The sequence below is a fragment of the Periophthalmus magnuspinnatus genome, chromosome 11, assembly GCF_009829125.3.
Source record: "Periophthalmus magnuspinnatus isolate fPerMag1 chromosome 11, fPerMag1.2.pri, whole genome shotgun sequence".
Classification (NCBI taxonomy): Eukaryota; Metazoa; Chordata; class Actinopteri; order Gobiiformes; family Gobiidae; genus Periophthalmus; species Periophthalmus magnuspinnatus.
This window is the reverse complement of record NC_047136.2, coordinates 20152757-20172337: the sequence shown is the minus strand read 5'-3', so window position 1 is coordinate 20172337 and position 19581 is coordinate 20152757. Positions and strand designations below refer to the sequence as shown.

At 40.7% G+C, this 19581-nt stretch overlaps 1 protein-coding gene across 1 annotated transcript in view; it reads left to right on the top strand.

Annotated features, from left to right (window-relative positions):
- The first annotated feature begins 829 nt into the window (after positions 1–829).
- LOC117378308 (claspin) overlaps positions 830–19581 on the top strand; it is a 30925-nt gene continuing 12173 nt past the window's right edge. The window contains exons 1-21 of the mRNA XM_055225497.1: positions 830–1070; positions 2045–2162; positions 2738–3132; positions 4139–4285; positions 5412–5480; positions 5560–5632; positions 5716–5818; positions 6191–6696; positions 7543–7731; positions 8268–8425; positions 8710–8894; positions 9816–9868; positions 9949–10133; positions 11230–11740; positions 12134–12164; positions 12253–12346; positions 12419–12573; positions 12881–13042; positions 14577–14698; positions 15796–15926; positions 16445–16585. Coding sequence (XP_055081472.1) covers positions 1044–1070; positions 2045–2162; positions 2738–3132; positions 4139–4285; positions 5412–5480; positions 5560–5632; positions 5716–5818; positions 6191–6696; positions 7543–7731; positions 8268–8425; positions 8710–8894; positions 9816–9868; positions 9949–10133; positions 11230–11740; positions 12134–12164; positions 12253–12346; positions 12419–12573; positions 12881–13042; positions 14577–14698; positions 15796–15926; positions 16445–16585 — 3555 coding nt within the window. The 5' untranslated portion in view covers positions 830–1043. The remainder of the gene's footprint in view (positions 1071–2044; positions 2163–2737; positions 3133–4138; positions 4286–5411; positions 5481–5559; positions 5633–5715; positions 5819–6190; positions 6697–7542; positions 7732–8267; positions 8426–8709; positions 8895–9815; positions 9869–9948; positions 10134–11229; positions 11741–12133; positions 12165–12252; positions 12347–12418; positions 12574–12880; positions 13043–14576; positions 14699–15795; positions 15927–16444; positions 16586–19581) is intronic.

The following is a 19581-nucleotide window of genomic DNA, read 5'->3' as shown; positions in this document are numbered from 1 at the left end:
ATTTATATTTGAAAGGTGTTAAATGTGTTTAATAATTTCAAAACATGCAACAAGAATAAGATAAAATTAAACTGAATTCTTAACGCATAAGTAGTACGTTTTTAGTTATATCTTTAGTGTAATGAAATACATTTAATAATATAGTAAAACATGTGGCTAGTGGTGAAATGTAATATTTTTACTTAAAGTAGAGTTTTTCATATGGTACTTTTATTGAAGTTTTTTTGTTTTGTTTTTCTGGTATCTGTACTTACTAATGTAACAAATTTGAATACTTCTTTCACCACTGTATGTGGCACCACAATTCTGGTTAGGAGATTCACTGTATTTATTGCTTTGTTTACAACTAATACCATTGTTTGTTTGTTTTTCTTGTGAAATTCAAACAGTTTTACAAGCCCTTCTGGGGACTGGTGTCTAATCTATGTTTCTGCTTGAAGCTCTGACTGTAGCATAGACTGTATAAAGAAGAAATGTATATATACAGTCTATGGGATGTAGATTTCATAACAGATGGAAGAATATGTTCGTTATTATTATTATTATTATTATTATTATTATTATTATTATTATTATTATTATTATTATTATTATTATTATTATTATTATTATTAATAACTTTTTTTGTTTTTAATATCCGAAGAATATCCGAAGAACCGCCCGTCTGTGCTGCCATGGAGTATTTTGTGAACGACTTCCTAAATTGGGCGGATACTTTAAATCTTTTTGACCAATGAGAAAGCGAAAATAGGCTAACTAACCAATCAGAAGGCGAAAAATTGATTATTGACACCCCAGTGGAGAAAAAGGTTCCACCAGCTGTTACGGCGCGCGAAATCTCAAAGCCTGCATTAGTTTGTGGAAGAGGCGGGAGGACGAGCTATAACCCGATAAACATCGTGTGAATGCGCTTTGGGAGATTAAAATCACATTAACCACACGGACGTTTAATTCCTAACATCTGTAGTGGATGTAAGAAGATAGGAAAACGCCGGTAAAGTGTGTGTTTTTCGCTAAAACCGGAGCGAATCGGGCAGACAAAGATGAGCCTGGAGGTTTCTCAACAACAGGTAAGTAACATATCTTTAGTAAAAACATCCAGATACCTTGCAAACGCTTGTGCCACGTTTGTTTTTGCAATTTTACACACCATGTTTTTTTTTTTTAATTAGAGTTATTGCAGTTACTGTCGTTTTAGTTCGCGTTAATAATGTTAACTTTAGCTCCAACGCTAGCTCTTATCCTAGCCTCCTGTTCTAAACTTCTACGGCTGTGATCGCGCTTTTTAGGTTTAGTTGGTTATTTTATAAAGGCCATCTCCTCTAAACTGAGGGAAAATCATTTATACTTAATGTTTATGGTGTAAACCGTTCATTTTGTTGTTTATTCTTTAAACAATTGTAGTGTTTGGCTGTAGCAGATAAAGTTGAACATAAAGTCGTCTTCAGTGGCTCGGCTCATTGTTTAGCTTTGTTTCTTACACTAATCCACTAAATGACCGACGCACACGTGGCTTTAAGACTAGATTCCTTTTTATTTTTATGTGTTATCTGTAAAAACGTGACATAAGTTACTACATTTGTATTAGACTTGGTAGAAACAATCTGGAGGTCTCTATTGTTGAAATGGCGCTCAGAGAGTTAAGAGAACAGACCTCGGAACTAAAATGTAATAAAACGTTTTGACAACAAAATATATGGCAGCTTACGTTGTAATAGAAGCTGAAAAGCGTTGCATTTACAGCAGAAAAACAGTTCGTATAGTACAGTATGATGACATCATGATGAGTTTCTGAGGTCCACTATAATCACTATAGTTTATCAGGCTCATGACTGAAATGAAGACTTGGATTAGATAGGTATAAAATAATGATTCATACAAAAGGGATAAAAAACGCAACAGGCCCCTGTACTAGCAGAGGTACATGTACCACCGTTTGAGAAACAGTGGTCTCTTAATAATGTCATGTCATTTACCCAGATTATTTGCTTTGGTTAGAAATCTCATCACTATAATTAAACACTATAATAAATGATGTTTCTAGGTGGAGGTTGTTCCTGCAGCGGCACAGACTGTAGCTGAGAGCGACTCTGACAGTGGGATGGGGTCTCCGGCCGAAGAGATGGTCCCAGAGATGACACAGAAAACACAGGAGCAGCCAGGTCAGTGATAAAAGGTCAACTATGTAAAGAGGAGCCAGTGTGGAGGATCTGATGGACAGAATAAAAACAATAATACAAGAAGCACTATAACTATGCTCCAGGTCAAATATAGTGCTGTGCCCTGGTCAAGGCTGGGATTGAACCACCAACCTCTGGCTGTATCAAATCAATGGTTTTATCGCACAGAGAAACATTTGTTCTTTCTGTGAGCGGGCTTGTATTTCCACAAACTTACTTGGCCTGGAGGAGGCCCTCCTCCTGCTTGTTTCCATGGAAATGTTGCTCCTTCACAGACATTGTGGCTCAGTGGTTACACTCATGCTTCACAGCAGGACAGTTCCGGGTTCAGTTGCCGGGGCACCCAGGCCTTTGTGTGAAGTTTGCATGTTCTCCCCATTGCACAGTGCACTCCGGTCTGTCTATTGCACTATTTATTTTTTTATTTATTTAACCTTTATTTTACCAGGTAGGTCGGTTAAGAACCAATTCTCATTTTCAACGACGACCTGGCCACCACCTACCACCTGACCCACTGTTGCATTCATTAAATCATGTTAATGTTTTCTCCTCTTTAGCAGATTCTGAAGAGGACGAGGACATTGGCGCTCACAGAAAACCGCGTCGTCAGGCCTTAAGAGACAGCGACAGTGAAGAGGAGACTCCAGACTCCAGTGTTCAAATGGCCGAAGCTCTGATGCTCTCTGCCTCGAGTGACGAGGACAACATGGAGACCGGAGGGAGGGATGAAATGAAAGAGAAAAGTGTGAAGAAAAGGCACAGAATCAACCGCGCTCCTGTGGACAGCGAAGACGAGGAGGAGACTGAGGGGGGTAGCATTGAGGCCAAACCCAAGAAGGACAAAAATAAACGAGACAAAAGTCAGAGGCACAAAGAGAAGAAGGAGAAGAGAAGTAAAGCTGTGGAGAAAGTGAAGAAGAAGAGAAGGGAGAGAGGGACAGAGGAGGATGAGGTGAGAGCTGCTGGGACAGAGGAGATGGTTATATAAGACATTTATCAGTGCTAGCATCTCTGTTCATACATCCGGATTGGTCTGATATTGAAAAATTCCCAGACAATTGGTGATCATATTTTTTCTAAGCGGTCCCAGTCTCTGCAGTAACTTATTCCAGAAATAGTACAAAGACCCCCAACACATCCAGTATCTCTTGTTTGTAAGAATATGTACAATATCAATACTTGGACCTCTTGATCACCAATATGAACCTATACTAGTGTAGGGACTGAAAATGGCACTTTTTAAATGTAATAAGTGAACTGTGTTTAAGGAAATGAGTCATTTCTCCTTTACCTCAGACTAAACAGCTTTGTATGAATAAAAGTTCAGATATGGTCTAGGCCAAAATCAGCCTGTAAATAGTCTCATTACATTCAATTAAAGCCCAACCCAATCGGTTCAGCCGATATCATTAAATCAATACTGATCCAGGTTTAGAGTCCAGGTGACCCTGTGCCACAAAGCCACTAGGTTGGAAATGTTTTTGGTGGTGTTTTACGGTGTTTAACGCATGTTTCCTAAAAATGATCTCAATACCTCAAAACGGGTGTGTTAGTTTCAATGTAGTTAGCTCCTCCCTTCAGATTACAGACTCCTTTTATAGTTAAAAAATATTCAGTTCCAGCTTTCATATGTTGAAGTCAATGTAGTGATCATCATGACCAGCTTGGATCCAGCCAATTTTTCAGTATCAGTGTCAATATTTGATCCCCGTATTGTCATCATTGCATCTATCATCTTCAATCTCGGTATATAAAGTTTCCTGTGGAAATGGCTCTGGTGATGTTTCTTTTTTGCAATGTTCATATTTGTATTGTATGAAAAGGTTAATGTTGGTGAACTAATTAAACACAGCTGTAGTTCCAAAAATCAGAGGTACAAAGACAGGACAAGAAAAGTCATCTTGTGTCAGCTTTCTATCACTGATATCTATAAACATAACTTTTTCCTCTGTCCACAGGAGGCGCTATCTCAGCCCCGTCTGAATGACAGTGGGTTTCCTCTGGGAGACACGGAACTGTTTGACACCGGGCTCAATGAAGACGAGGAGGAGGAGTCTCTAGATGCCATCAGAGCTGCTGCCAAGAGCAAGCTCAAAAAACACAAGGTGAGAGGAAGAGAATAGTGTATGGCGATGTGTCACAAGTTTATAGACCCAGACATGCCCATGGGATTTTATACCGGGACGAGGGGGCCTTTTTATTCTCACACACCTGACCTGGAGAAGTTGGACTGCAGATGGCGCTCTTGCCCTCCCTCCATTGGTAGGAAGATGGCACCAAAACCTGTTTAAATCAGTTGACCAATAACGGCAGCAAACGGCATTTATTTCCCTTAAACAAAAATAAAATGAGAAAGAACTGATCCAAATGTGTTATGGAGCTGTTATCTCTCTAGTAACGATAGAACAGCTTTGTGTAAATGAAAGTTCAAACATTCTGATTATGACCTGTAAATAGTCTCCTTACATTGATTTGTATGTCCAGTATCCATACCAGTATCAGATTGGTGCATCCAGAAATGGAACATTCTCTGTAAACAACTAAACACCCTGTCTCTGAACAAAATACTTCAGACTCTTTTTAGACCTCAAAATGTTGTGAAATTAGTGGTATCTTGTATTAGTTTATCAGTTATGCCCCTGGACTTGTCCCTATGAGGTTCTCTGTAGCAATATACATTTAAAAGTCCCTAGGGGTGTGATGCAAACTGAAGGCACTACTCTGTCTGAAGCTTTGTTAGACTTTAATCTGAGTTTTACTTTAACACAATCTGACCAGAAAGAGTCAGTATATCTAAACTATAACAACTGAGCTGATTTGTGCTGTTGAACAAGGCCCTCTGAAATAACATTGCAGTCACATGCTAGCTAGCGTTAGACAACAGTTTTTCAGTTAGTCATTCTCACCTTTTTGTAGAAAACCAAACAGGATCCTCAAAATGTGCTGTTTAAATCCATTTTAGATTTTTTTTTTGAGTTTTCAGACACACCTTGAAACATTTTTATTTAAAACATCTTTGCTAAAGTGTGCATTGTGTCATAGTAACTGCTGAACATTCTGCCAAAGACATACATGTAGAACACCCTTGCAAAGTATCAGTCCTAGTTTTGCTAACAAATATTGTGCACATTTTAAGGCTATACTTGCCCTTTTAAAATGTGATGAGGCAATGTTAAAGAATGGATTTTTTGTAAACTTTATAATGTTAACAGTTGTATTTTTTCCCATTAGGAATCCTGTTTTCTTGATGAAGTGGAGGGAGAGAAAGAGGAGGGGTCAACGGAGAAGCCCCACAGAGTGGTAACTTAAACCTCTCATAAAACAAAATAAAACATAATTCTAGATTAAAGTTTATATCCCTGACCTGTTGTTTTTTTAGGAGCGAAAGGCAGCGCGTGCGAGTAAAGACGCCATGAGGCAGCTCCACAGTGAGTCCCAGAGGCTCGTCAGAGGTCAGTCTGGACACGTGCGTTTATGTAAATTAAGATAATTTTATTTTAACTTAACTAATATTCACTGTATATTCTTCCTCCAGAGTCCACCCTGGGTTTGCCGTACCACATCCCTGAACCTAAAACCATAGACCAGTTTTTTAAGAAGAGAGCCCGACCTGAGGGACCAGCTATGGCTCTGCTAAAGTGAGGACATGAGGGCTGTGTTTTCAAAGATAAAATATCAGTGTTGTATCGTAAATATATCTACACATCTATCAGTCTGGAACAACTCTCACTGAAAGAGACCGAGAAAAGGCGGAATGTCAGACGTAAGGAATACTTGAACCTGATTGGTCGAAGCACCACATCAGCAGAACGAGCCGAGTTGAGAGAAAGACACAGAGCTTTTTCTGTTTCTTCCCTCGTGATTGACACAAATGAAATATTCTGCATTTTCTTTAAAATAGTCTTAAGTTGTTTTCGTTAACTCTGGCACTTTGCCTTTGGCTCCACCCAAACCACAATGATGCTCTGTGATTGAGGGCTCGTGTATAATCACTTTTTGTCTTTTTATAGATCTACTAAATATTCTGCCATGATGTTGGACCCTCCTCCTCCCACATCTGAACCAGTCCAAACCTCCACTGACCTTCACCCCTCAAACCCAAATTTAGACCTGCCCCAGCCCAGCGCCACCTCCTCTCCACAAAAAGACACTCTCTCTCAGCCACAAGAACATCCAATGCCCCCCTCAACAGCCTCCACAGCCAGCCTGGAGGAAGACCAAGCATCCACACCTATGCTTTTTCTTTCGGAGAGCTTACAAGAAGATGTTAAAACTGCAGAGGAAGAAGCGAATGAAAGTCAAAATAATGCAATATCGATATCGTTGGTTGGGGAGAGGGAGGTTTTGATGGAGGCTTGTGTGGAGGAGGGGAAGAAGGATGAGACGGTGGAAGTGAAGCCCAAAAAGGATAAGCTGACGCGGTTAAGAGAGCTGGGCCTGGAGCCTCCTCCTGTGGTCAAACTGTGTCCAGACGAAGGAGCGTTTGTGCATCTGGATCCACCTCAACCAAACTCTGGTAAGTGTTTATATTATGTTTATTGTCTATTTAAGTGTCAGTTCTGTTTTTTATGTTTTAAGGTGGTAAAAATTGAGGAATAACCTTTGACCACTGCAAACTGTTTAAAATGAAATTGTACCCACTTACCTTATGCATTCAGAGCATCCTAATGATTCACCACGTTGAGTTTATAAACACTTTTCACAACTCTGAGACCAAAGTGGAGTTGTGCAGTGACGATAAAGCTAACAACAGCTAGCATGCTAACCCATACTTCCTGATTATCTGACAAGAAAATACTTTATAATTGGATGCAGACCAAACAGACTTATTTAGACCTCAAGACAATATTTCTGTACTGGGACAAGACACATTTTGCTCAATCACATGAGGGGAAAATCAGGGGCTGGCCCTTTTAATCAGGGGTTCCTGATTTAAGGGGGATTTAAGGGCTTTGTAAACAAGTAAATTCTTCTTTTTTCCCATAGACTGTATTTATAAATGGACATAGCTAACCTGCTAGCTGTCGCATTCCAAATAGGGAGTGAGCATGGGGGTGCTTCTGGCTCCAATTCACTTTACGATTGTAAAACTGTGGCCCCTCTCTCTGTAACTTCTGCTGTCAGACTTGTCATTTTGGCCTTAAAGTGTTTGTATTAACCCACTTTACATGATCCTGGTGTTTTTATTTCACTATTGTGTTCGTAAATCAATACATGAATAAGAGACAAATCAGGCGCCTTCTTTCCTCAAGGTCGCTCCTGCTAGTGTTTACAACAGGTTTTATTGACAGCGTTGCTAAGCGCACGCAGCTTGTCTGAAATGGCTGTACATCATTGGTCTCCCTCTGTGCCGTCTGTTCAGGTGTGGAGCTGTTGAAGGCGCGTTACCTGCGTCATGTCAAAGCTCCGGTGCAGCCTAAGAAAGAGTGCCCCCTGCAGGTGAACATTGTGAGGAAGGAGATTAGGGCATCAGGGAAAGAGGAGCTGCTCTCGGAGACGGTGACTGTAACAGTGAAGGAGGCAGAGGAAAAGCCAACTCCCTCCAAACCAGGTACAGGACTCATACTATATAAACACAGTTTTACTTAAATGTACACTGTGTAAATGTTTTAATATAAGGTCTGCCACATGCTTGTCTCCGTGGAGATATTATTCCTTTCTCTGGAATGCTGCACTCTGTTGCATTAAATTTATCTTTACTGATTGAATTAAGATTAGATTGCTCCTAAATACATTAAACAACATGCAGTCTTACTATGAGTGTGCTCGCCTCTCCACAGATTTGACATGTAACATGACTTGATGGTGTTGCCTGCTTTTCTCCATGGAGATAGAAACAAAGGTTTAAAACTACAATGCGGAGCATTCCAGACAAAGCAATAACATCCACAACAAAAAAATGTGTAACCATTGCTAATATTGATAACAGCTTAAGATATAAGGTTGTGGGTGTTGCTATTGATACGAATTGGCCACAGCACCAGGACAGATATCAGTATCTCCATATCAGCTCATTCCTGCTTTAAACTTCTGTCCACTTTAGATGGGCCATGTCTCATATTGATGTTTTTAAATAATTTTTCTCAGGAGTGAAGCTGTTGTCTCTTAAGGAGCGTCTGCAGATGGCGATGGCCCAGAGGAGGAAAGAGGAGAGAGCCAGAAAAGCAGAACTGAACCGACTGGACAACGAAGAGGACGCAGAAGACGAGGAGGAAGAGGAGGAGATGACCGACTCAGAGGAAGAGGTAGGCAGGCGGCTGTCTGTGTGTGTGTGACACTGGTGTGTTTGAATGTGTGTGAATGGGTGAGTGGTTCGCTGATGTAAAGCGCTTTGAGCCTTTAAGATGGAAAAGTGGTGTTAAAATGTGACCATTTACTTTAAGAATAATGACATTTTGAGACTTAAGTGTCAGAGTCAAATGTTTTAATGGTCTTAAATTTAGATAAAACAGCAATGAGGCCTGTAAATAGATTCATTATGTGATGGAACCTGTATTTCTGTTTGACCCTTTGTCTGGTTATTTTCCAGGGAGTGGATGACCTGTTGGGGGGAGATGATGGAGCGGAAGAGGAGGAGGGGGAGGATGGGAGTGTGGTGCCCAGCATCAGGAGCCAGTCTCCATCTGGTCTGTGCAGAGCTCCACCGACTCCTGAGCTCCTCAACACCGACGGAACTCTGCTGCTGTTCCCTGGAAACTCCTGCTCACGAACCGGGTACAGGAATATATGCATTCAGTGTTGTTGTTTTTTTCACATTTTCACATTTTATATACCCCCAGAAGACATCAACTGTATGAAGGAAGATATATGAAATTATGTAGTAAAGTGTCAGTTGTGATGCCTTCAGTGAGAAGCTACAGTGTAAATCATGGAAATAAATAAACTATGTGGGACATGCTCGTGATCGATGATCCCTGTGCTAAATATTTATCATAGTTTTACAACATTTAAAGCCTCCATATTACATTATTCTCTGATCTCTGTTCTAATGTGGTTTCCTCATCACAAACATACTTGGAGTTTTGTTTCATTCACTCATGTTTAACACATAAACCCTGCAGATTTAAGCTGAGTTTTTCTCTCAAACCAAAAACACTCCACCTTGTTATGTCACTACTGCTGCTCCACTGTGTTTTTAAACTTTATACACCTTCACTAGAATCATAGGGATGATTTCAGCCCTGGAATTTCCAATCTCTAGCTAAAGTAAAAGGAGCTGTTAACTTGAAACCTACCACTTCATGACATCACAAGGTGGAACACAGATAATAAAGTGTTACTCAAAGCTCAAAATGCTGTCTGTCTACATCTCCAAACATGTGTGAATGAAACAAAACACAACTCCAGGTCTGTTTTTGAGGAGGGAACAGCATTAGAACATGACTTAAAGCTCAGAAGAGTCAGTTTGTGGGATATAGGACCTTTTAAGTGGCTGTTAGAGGGAAAAAGTTGAATAGAGCCATATATTTTTATTAATCTTATCTTGACCATTATGTAATTTTGAATTTTAAAAGTTTTGGCCCTGGATTACCCTATGATAACAGTTATGTAACTGCCTGTGCACATCCAAACAGGAAATAAAATTATAAATTCACCAAAGATTATCGATCTGAAAGTCAAATGCTTTAATTTCAGTGATGGTTTCAGAAGACCAGGTGTCTCTGGACAAGACAGCAGCAGTAAAATCGGTGAGCAACAAACAAACATTAATTCACTTTTATCATTTTTATTTTTTATTTTACTAATATTAATAATTTTGGTTTTCCAGAGGAGGAGGACTCTTCGTCTCTGATGAAGGACAGTAGTCACAACAGCAGTTTTGAGCTTCCTGGTTCGATGCTCACATCGTATCAGCCTGTGAACCGCAGCGCCCCCAGAGGCCTGTGCACATCAGTGTTCCGATCGCCCTCGCCCTCTCCGTTCAGACCCAGCTTCCTCGGTTCTGCATCTAAAGTGAGTGTATGTTTCATTTACTGCATTTTTGTCCTACTGGGTTTGCTTGAGTTGTTCCTGCAGGTGGAGGGTTTAAGGACAGGGGGCGCTGTGGGACAGAATGTTGGTCTATTTCACTGTTGGATTTTCTAACTTACTGTTGGATTTTCTAACTTTCTGTTGGTTAAATTGATGATCTTGTTCAGCCCTAAGCGGAGACTGCTGCTGTGGTTTTGAGCTTTAATTTTAATTTGTAAAGCCCCAGTACATAACTTTTTAGCCGCAAATCTTCATTGTTGTTGAAATAAAAAACATGCATCTTTACTGTTGGCGGGCTTGTATATCTACATGGAAAATATGTATTTCTGTTGGAATCTTGCAGGTGCCATTTCTTGAAAGTTGCATAGTGTGGCTTTAAATTTGTTTATGATTTTTCTAAGAAGTACGAGACCCAGGGCGGAGATAGGGGCTAGGTGTGAACCGAGGTTTTGTGAGCATGATAATACAGAAATCAAAAAACATGATTAAATTTAGAATAATATTTCTGGCTATTTCTGGTTTCAGCTTCCTGTTTTATGCTAGTTTAGTCCTGGTTAATGTGGATAGGCCCAGTAATTACAGAGATATTAACCATAAAGGGGTCAACACATCCAACTGACACTTGCAACTGCAGCTGATGTCATCCACATTTCCTGAGGGCCGTGATGCTAACTGTGGGCACTGCTCTGTCTAAGGCTTTGATAAGCTTTATTTTAACACAATCTGACCATAAAGCGTTGATTTAGTTGAAATACAACAGGTTAGCTCATTTGTGCTGTCAAAGAAGCCCCTCTCGAATAGCATTACATTCACAAGCCACCTAGTATTGGCATTAGCCAACAGATTTTCAATTAGTCACTCTCACATTTTTGTGTAAAATCAAACTCCTAAACAGAACCATGAATGCTCGGAGTGATCACACGCTCCTCAAAATGTGCTCTTTAAATTTATTTTAGGTAAAAAAAAAAATTTGCCAGTGTTTGCTAACGTGTGCATTTTGCGTCACCATGGTAACTGCTGAACATTCATACCCATACCCATAGAGTATCTACTAAATACATTCTCCCCACTATTTCAGAGTTCCGGTAAACTGTCAGAGCCCTCCTTGTGTTTACCTGTTGAGGACTCCCAGGACCTATATGCGCCGCCCTCCCCTGATACTGACTCAGGCCCACTCGGAGGTGAGTTGTCTGGGCCAAATCTGTGCGGAGGGTCCCTGGGTCGCTTCTCCCTGGATGACGAACCGCACTCGCAGCTGCTGGACGCTGACGGATTCCTAAACGTCGGCCCCCGAGTCGGCGCGCCACGATCCCACAAACGACAACTGATCCTCGGAAGTCTGGATGAGAATGCCATGGATGCCAACATGGGGGAGCTAATGGGGTTGTGTTCAGGGACGTTTGCAGGAGAAGAGGAGGAGGACAGATTGGGAGAAGGAGGAGAGGATGAACTCATGGGGCTGTGTTCAGGGGCCTTCCCGCAAACGCAGGCTGAAGACGGAGAGGTGAAATCGGGCAAAAAGGAGGAGAGCGAAGAGGGGGAGATGGAGCAACTCTTGGGTCTCTGCTCTGGAAAGTTCCCCAGTCAAAGTGAGTGAAGACTGTGCTGAGAATGTATTATTTGCTAATCCAAAAACATGTAATTTGTCTTTTAGTATTCACACCATTGGTTCTTTTTAAAGACAATCATTTTGGAGACATACTGGCTTGAAAAGAACCAAAGTTGTGAATTTCTTTGCATTATGAGGTAGTGAAGGCATGTCGATACTGACTCGGGTATCAAAATGTGTCGATTCTCATCATAGACTGTATATATAAATGGACATGGCAAACACACTAGCTGCTGTGTTCCAAACAGGAAGTGCTCATGCAAAAAAAAAAAAATTCTGTCCATTTGTCTCACATTAACTGCACCTCATCAATTTCAGTTCCACATTCCTCTGAACAAGATTATAACATTTATAACATTTTTTTTCACTCAAGGTCCCCAGAAAGCATCACCAGACAAAAACAGGTATACGTTTGTTTTTTTTCTAAACTCTGTATTTTTAATCTCTATATTTTATTTTTAAGTAAATATGTTCTGTTTCTTCTAAATATAGCGTCGACAAACCAGAACAGAAGCAAGAAGATGAAGAAGAAGAGGAAAATTATGAGTTCAAGTTTCTGTCTGATGAAGAGAGTCAAACCGGCAAGGTCCGTGTGCCCTTACTATATTATAAACATTGGCTGATGTCTCATGGAGTTAAAAATGTTTGTGTCCTGTAGAACGATGAAGAGGAGGAGGATGGAGATGGAGAGAGCAGCAGCAGCAGCGGAGGAGAGGAGGAGGAGGAGGAAGAGGAGGATGAGAACCATGAGGTGGAGGAGGAGGAGATGGAGGCCGTGTTTGCTCCAAAGACATCCAAAAAAAAGAAAAAAATGTGAGCAGTTTGAATTAAACATCAGGGCAAAACCTCAAGTTGCCATATATACCCCCCATACTGGTCTCTTTTAAAGGGGTTAAATGTGTAGAGTTTAAAAATCCACTTCTCGATATCATGATCTGTGTTCATCAGCATGGTCCAGCAGAGCAGCACTTTGAACAAAAAGTCAATGGACCCGTTTCAATCATTGCTGTGATATCCCTGTCATAGATTATAACTTTACACCAGAAAAAAATTGAAAAAAGATTGTGTTACAACATTCCACACATGTATTTTCTTGTATCTAAATTCCTCTGTGTCTCAGGCGGTTGGCGGATTACTTGGAATCGGAGGCGGAGCTCTCGGGGTCAGACAAGGGCAGTGATGATGAGGATGATGGAGAAGGAAGTGAATATGAAGAGGAAGAGCTACTAGAGGAACTGCCCTCAGACGAAGAGCTTCAAGACCAAGTCAACAAGATTCACATGTGAGTAATACTGAGGCACGCAGCGATGCTTGACAATAATAATTTGCTGTATCCATAGACTGTATGAAGAAGTGGACTAGTTACAGGGGAGAATTAGGAGCTAAGTTCCAACTGCGAGTATCATGGCAACCACAGAGCCAATCCAGAGCGAGGCTGTTGAAGTTAACACCTCTTTCTGCTCGCTGGTTTAGCAGGGAGCGGGCACTTAGCAACACTGTCAGTCAAATCTGTCAATCAAACAGGCAAAGAAGGCACCTGATTTGTCTGTTATTAATGTTCAGATCTTAATTTACGGACACAAGAGTGAAATAAAAAGCCAAGGATTGTATAGAGCGAACATTTTAAGACCAAAATGACAAATCTGACAGCAGCAGTTACAGAGAGAGGGGCCACAGTTTTTCAATAAAGTGAATTAGACACTTTCTGTTTGGAACGTGGCGGCTAGCAGATTCGCTATGTCCATTTATATATACGGTCTATGGCTGGATCGGGCATTGGCTCCAAAGTATCTGCTCTGCCGATATGGGCTTATAAACTGATGTAATGAGACTATTTACTGATCATACTGGGGTCAGAAAGTCTCACAATGTTTGAGCTTTTTACACAAAGATTTAGCTGTTCTTTATCTCAAGTAACTACGGAACAAAACACATTTTCTCAAACAATACTTTTTGTTAAAAAAAAATGTATTTAAAGCAAGAGAGACACACAAGTGAAGCATTTTTTTTTTAGGTCCAAGATATATTAATAACAAGACATACTGATTCAAATAACAAGACAGAAGACATAGACAGTTTGTAGACAAGACAAAATATAGATGGTGTGCGTTTGTGTATGGCATGTTGAAGCTGAAGAGAGAGCTAGTGAGAGGGGTGAGCTCAAGTGACAAAATGAACAAGGAGATATGAAGATAAAATAAAAAATTATAGTGATTTAAAAAAAATAAATAAATAAAGGTTTATGGTGTGAACGTGCAATTTCCTCGGTGTTGAGAGTCACAGATCGACATCATTCCAGTTGTTGTATGAAGAATAAGTTGTAGAAGAAATAAATATAATACTTGTAGTTTGTAAGAAAATAGTCTATTTCCAGTCTCTGCTCTGGTTGATATCAGCAGGTTTGGGGCTCAGTTGGTAATGTTTGTCCACTGATCTGAAGGTTGGTGGTTCAAATCCCGCTCTCAACATAAACATCATTGGTAGAGCGTCATATCAACTGACGCACAGGTTGATGGTGTGATTCCAGCTCCCACAGGTGAATACTGCTGTTGTGTCCTTGGGCAAGACACTTAACCCCTTCCCCAGTGTCTGTGTACACTGGTTTATGAATGTGTGTGTGAATGGATGAGTGGTTCCTTGATGTAAAGCGCTTTGAGCTTTGTAGGTGAAAAAGCACTGTATAAAAATGTGACCAGGTACTTAACAGCCACAGTGTCAGAATGATGTGTTTTTGTTTCATGTTGGTTTAATCTTATGAAGGCCTCATTGTCCAGGTCTGTGTCCCAAATGTAATACTTTTGTTCTGTTGTTCTTAGGAAGCGAGTGATGGACGATGACAAGCGCAGACTGAGGCTGTATCAGGAGAGGTACTTAGCCCACGGAGACCTGCACTCGGACGGGCCGGGACGAGCTCGCCGCTTCAAGTGGAAAAACATCGGTACAGACACATTTATAATTAAAGAGAATCCAATGTAGAAATGGAAAACATGTGCACTACACCGGTGTACACAACCAGACAAACACTTTGACCATAGACTGTATATATAAATGGATGTAGCTAATCTGCTAGCTGCCGCATTCCAAGCAAGAAGTGATCATGGGGGCCCTTTTGGCTCCATCAACTCTGACTCTAACAACACGTTTGATTGACAGCATTGCTAAGCGCCTACTCCCTGCTAAACCAGTGGCAGGAAGGGGCATTACCTTCAACAGCCTTGCTTCAGATTGGCCCTTTGGTTGCTATGATACTCATGGTTAGAATTCCAAATATGGAACTCCAAAATTGGCCCTTATAACTGCTCTAGCCTCAATGAGCTTCATTTGACTGGAGCCAAACGCTGTGGGTGACGTCACACTCATCACACACTTGGTTTTTGCTCATTTCTACATTTTATAAAGACACAGAAGACACCAAATATATGAAGTAAGGTATATGGAATTATGTAGTAAAAGGGGGAAAAAAACAAAACTCTACTAAATATTTTTCAACAAAGCAAAGGGAAAGCAATACTTTGAGGATTTGAATATAAAATTTTGTTATTTGACTTTTTTTCTTTCCTATATAATTCCATATGTCTGTCTGTTGTTTGTATATAAAATGTAGAAAGTAGTAAAAACATTGAATGAGAGGTCGGCCTGTCACAATAGTCATTGCATCAACTCATTGTTCAGTTTGTTTCATTGAATAATCATTTTGGAGTCACTTTTTATCATGGGACATTTTTTTTTTAGTTTTAGCCGAGATCTTTGTTATTCTTTCTTTTCTATGATTAGATTTAAGCTGTGGAGGGTTGAATAAATCACTATGGACAGTGTGTGTGTATAGAATGAGTCAGTGTTTCATCTGCCGTTTATTTTGTTTTTTGGTTTTTTTTTTTACCTATATCATACATCTTTTTTGTAGATAATTCTTCTTCGGGGTCATTATGTCAGTGACGTAGATTAGTTTCAGTATTATCATTTATCACCTATATTTTCTATCTTTCTAGCAATTTAATGAACTTCAAACTCTATAATTTCGTTGTGTTCATGCAGACGATGGTTTCCTGATGGACCGAGAGGGAGCAGAGGGAGGAGAGGAAGAGGGGGAGGATGAAGATGTGGATCAGAGTGAAGTCCAGAGACAACGAGAGAGACTGGAGAGAGAACAGTGGCTCCGAGAACAGGTCAGACATGTGAAAAACTGATATTTTTTATAAGTTCTTCCCCCTGAGCCACGAGGAAGGGGCTTAGCAGTTTGGGGGTTTTTGGAACCACTCAAATGGGCCCCCAAATTGCAAAGCTCCTTGCTAAACTGGGTCTTTGGTTGCTATGATAGTCAGTCAGAATTTCAAATGTGGAACTCGGCTCCAAATTGGCCCCTATAACTGCTCTAGCCTCGATGAGCTTCATTTGACTGGAGCTGAACGCTGTGGGTGATGCCACACTCACTTAGCTCACAGCCTGTATAAAGAATTGGACTAGGGAGGTGAAAATGAGCAAAACCAATTAGATTATATTTATTAAGAAAGCATCAGTTTTGTTTTGGTGACGTCAGTGGCTCACTTAGCACATCGCCATTAAAAGAACCAATAATGAAGATCTCCATGGCAACATGTTCACTACCTGATGTGTATGCAACATCTAAACAAGGAGGTTCTGAGTTATTTTAATTATTTTGGTTTATGTATTATTTCTATTTCAGTCTGAGCAGAAATCCAAAGGGAAACCGGCTGATATGGACGCAGAGGAGGAGAAGTTTGGAGATGAGGAGAGTCGCTTCATGAAACTGGCTAAAAAACTCACAAAGAAGAAACTGGAGAGAAAAGGTGCATTTGATTTGATCGTCAGCCTGAGCCAGAACTGAGCAAAGCATGGCAGATTTATCTGAATCACTTTGTGTAAATTGTGCTGTACAAAGTGTTTTACAGAATAAGAAAGACATTAAAATCACAAAAACAAAACATAAATAATCAGCATAAAATGAGCATTAAAAGAGAGGAGGCAGAATAAAAACCTTACAGTCATATGCACAGCTAAACAGAACCGCTCAGAGCTTGGATTTAAACATTGTGAAAGTAGAGGCCTGTCTCAAATCTTCAGGAAGACTGTTCCTGGTTTTAACTGCAGAAAACTGAAACACTGACTCCCCATGTTTAGTCCTGTTTTTTTTGGTTGTGAGTCCTGGTTTTTGGTTTGCGAGTCCTGACTCTGGGCACCAGGAGGAGGCCGGTCCCTGAAGTCCTCAGAGTGTGAGATGGTTCATGTGGCACTAACATGTCAGAAATGTTCTTTGGTGCTAGGCCATGGAGAGATTTGTTCACAAGCAGAGCTGCTTTAAAGTCTATTCTGAGCCACAGGAGCCAGAGCAGAGACCTGAGCACAGGACGCATGTGCTTGTACTTCCTGGTTCTAGTCAGGACCCAAGCAGCAGCGTTCTGGATGTACAGCAGCTGTCTTAGCACAAACACATTTCAGGATTATAATTATTATTGTGCCGAACAGTTACAGAAATGGTGTGAGCTGTTCTTAATGCTACAAAAAAAACTTAGCCACTTTTTCACAACATTAAATGAATAACTTCACTAATGATACAGTTCAAGGCAAGGCAAGGCAAGGCAAGTTTATTTGTATAGCACAATTCGTACACAAGGTAATTCAAAGTGCTTTACAGAATAAGAAAGACATTAAAATCACACAAATCAAACATAAATAATCACAAATAATCATCATAAAATCAACATTAAAAGAGAAGAGTGCAGAATAAAAACCTGTCAGTCATATGCACAGCTAAACAGAACTGTTTTGAGTCTGGATTTAAACATTGTCAAAGTAGAGGCCTGTCTCACATCTTCAGGAAGACTGTTCCAAGTTTTAGCTGCATAAAATTTAAACGCTGATTCCCCATGTTTAGTCCTGACTCTGGGCACCAGCAGGAGGCCGATCCCTGAAGTCCTCAAATTGCGAGATGGTTCATATGGCACTAACATGTCGGAGATATACTTTGGACTTAGGCCATGGAGAGACTTATACACAAGCAGAGCTGCTTTAAAGTCTATTCTTTGAGCTACAGGAAGCCAGTGCAGAGACCTGAGCACAGGACTTATGTGCTCATACTTCCTGGTTCTAGTCAGGACCCGAGCAGCAGCATTCTGGATGTACTGCAGCTGTGTTAAGGCTCGTTTGGAGAGGCCAGTGAGCAGGCCGTTACAGTAGTCTAACCTACTGGACACAAATGCATGGATAAGTCTCTCTAAGTCTGGCTTTGACAGTATACCTTTGATTTTTGAAATGTTTTTTAGATGGTAAAAAGCTGCAGATGTTATTGATTTGATGTGGGTGTTAAAGTTCAAGTCTGAGTCCATTATTACCCCTAGATTTCTAGCCTGATTTGAAGGTTTTAGAGAGAGAGACTGGAGGTGACTGCTGACACTTTCTCTATGTTTCTGTGGGCCAAAGATGATAACTTCAGTCTTGTCTGAGTTTAGCAGAAGAAAGTTGTTTTGCATCCACACACTGATCTGTTGGATGCAGTGGCAGAGTGAATCCACTGGTCCATATTCACCTGCTGCTAGTGAGACATAGATCTGAGTGTCATCTGCATAGTTGTGGTAAGACACATTATTGCTGCGTATTAACTGGCCTAATGGCAGCATGTAGAGATTGAACAGCAGGGGTCCCAGGATTGAACCCTGGGGCACCCCACAGGTCAGGGACATTTTATCTGATATACATTTTCCAATTTCAACAAAGTACTCCCTGTTTTCTAAATAGGACTTGAACCAGTTTAGTGCCGTACCAGAGATGCCCACCCAGTCCTCCAGTCTCTGTAAGAGGATCCCATGATCAACAGTGTCAAAAGCAGCACTCAGATCTAACAGGATCAAGACTGAGACTTTGCCTGCATCAGTGTTCAGGCGGATGTCATTTGTCACCTTGATAAGAGCAGTCTCAGTGCTGTGGTGGGGTCTAAAACCTGATTGGAAAACATCAAAGGAGTTGTTCATTTCAAGGAAGTTAATAAGCTGTTGGTAAACAACTTTTTCAAGGACTTTGCCTAAAAATGGCAGATTTGAGATTGGTCGATAATTGTTCAATATTGTGGCATCAAGACTGCTCTTCTTTAGGAGAGGCTTGATAACCGCAGTTTTCAAAGCACTTGGGAATGTTCCAGATTGAAGTGACATATTAACTATGTGAGTGAGTGGTGACAGCAAACTGTTGAGCACAGACTTTAAAAATTTAGTGGGTAGCACATCGAGGCAGCATGTAGATGAACTCAGACTGGTGACAATCTCTTGGACAGTTTTATCAGTTACAGGTGTAAAGTGAGTCAGCTCTAAGTGTCTAGGTGGGTGCTGGGTTGTTATTTGTGTTGTGGAATTTATGGCATTTTTAATACCCTGAACCTTGTCATTAAAGAATACTGCAAACTCATTGCACTTAGATGTGGAAATTAGTTCTAACGGCAGTGGAGCTGGGGGGTTTGTTAATCTGTTTACCGTTGCAAACAGGATACGAGAGTTGTTACTACAACTTCCAATAATGTCAGAAAAATACCTTTGCCTTGTTCTACATAAACTGTGGTTGTACATGTGCATCTTTTCTCTGTAAATTTCATAATGAACCTGGAGCTTTGACTTGCGCCATTCCCGCTCGGCCCTCCGGCACTCCCTTTTCTGTGCCCTGACCGAGTCATCATTCCTCCATGGCGCTTTCTGCTTATCTATAACCATTTTAACCTTCATCGGGGCAATGGTGTCCAGAACATTCAAAACACTCGAAGTTACAGAGTTCAACAAATCATCAACATCAGAACATGAGGCATTTTCAAAGTGTATC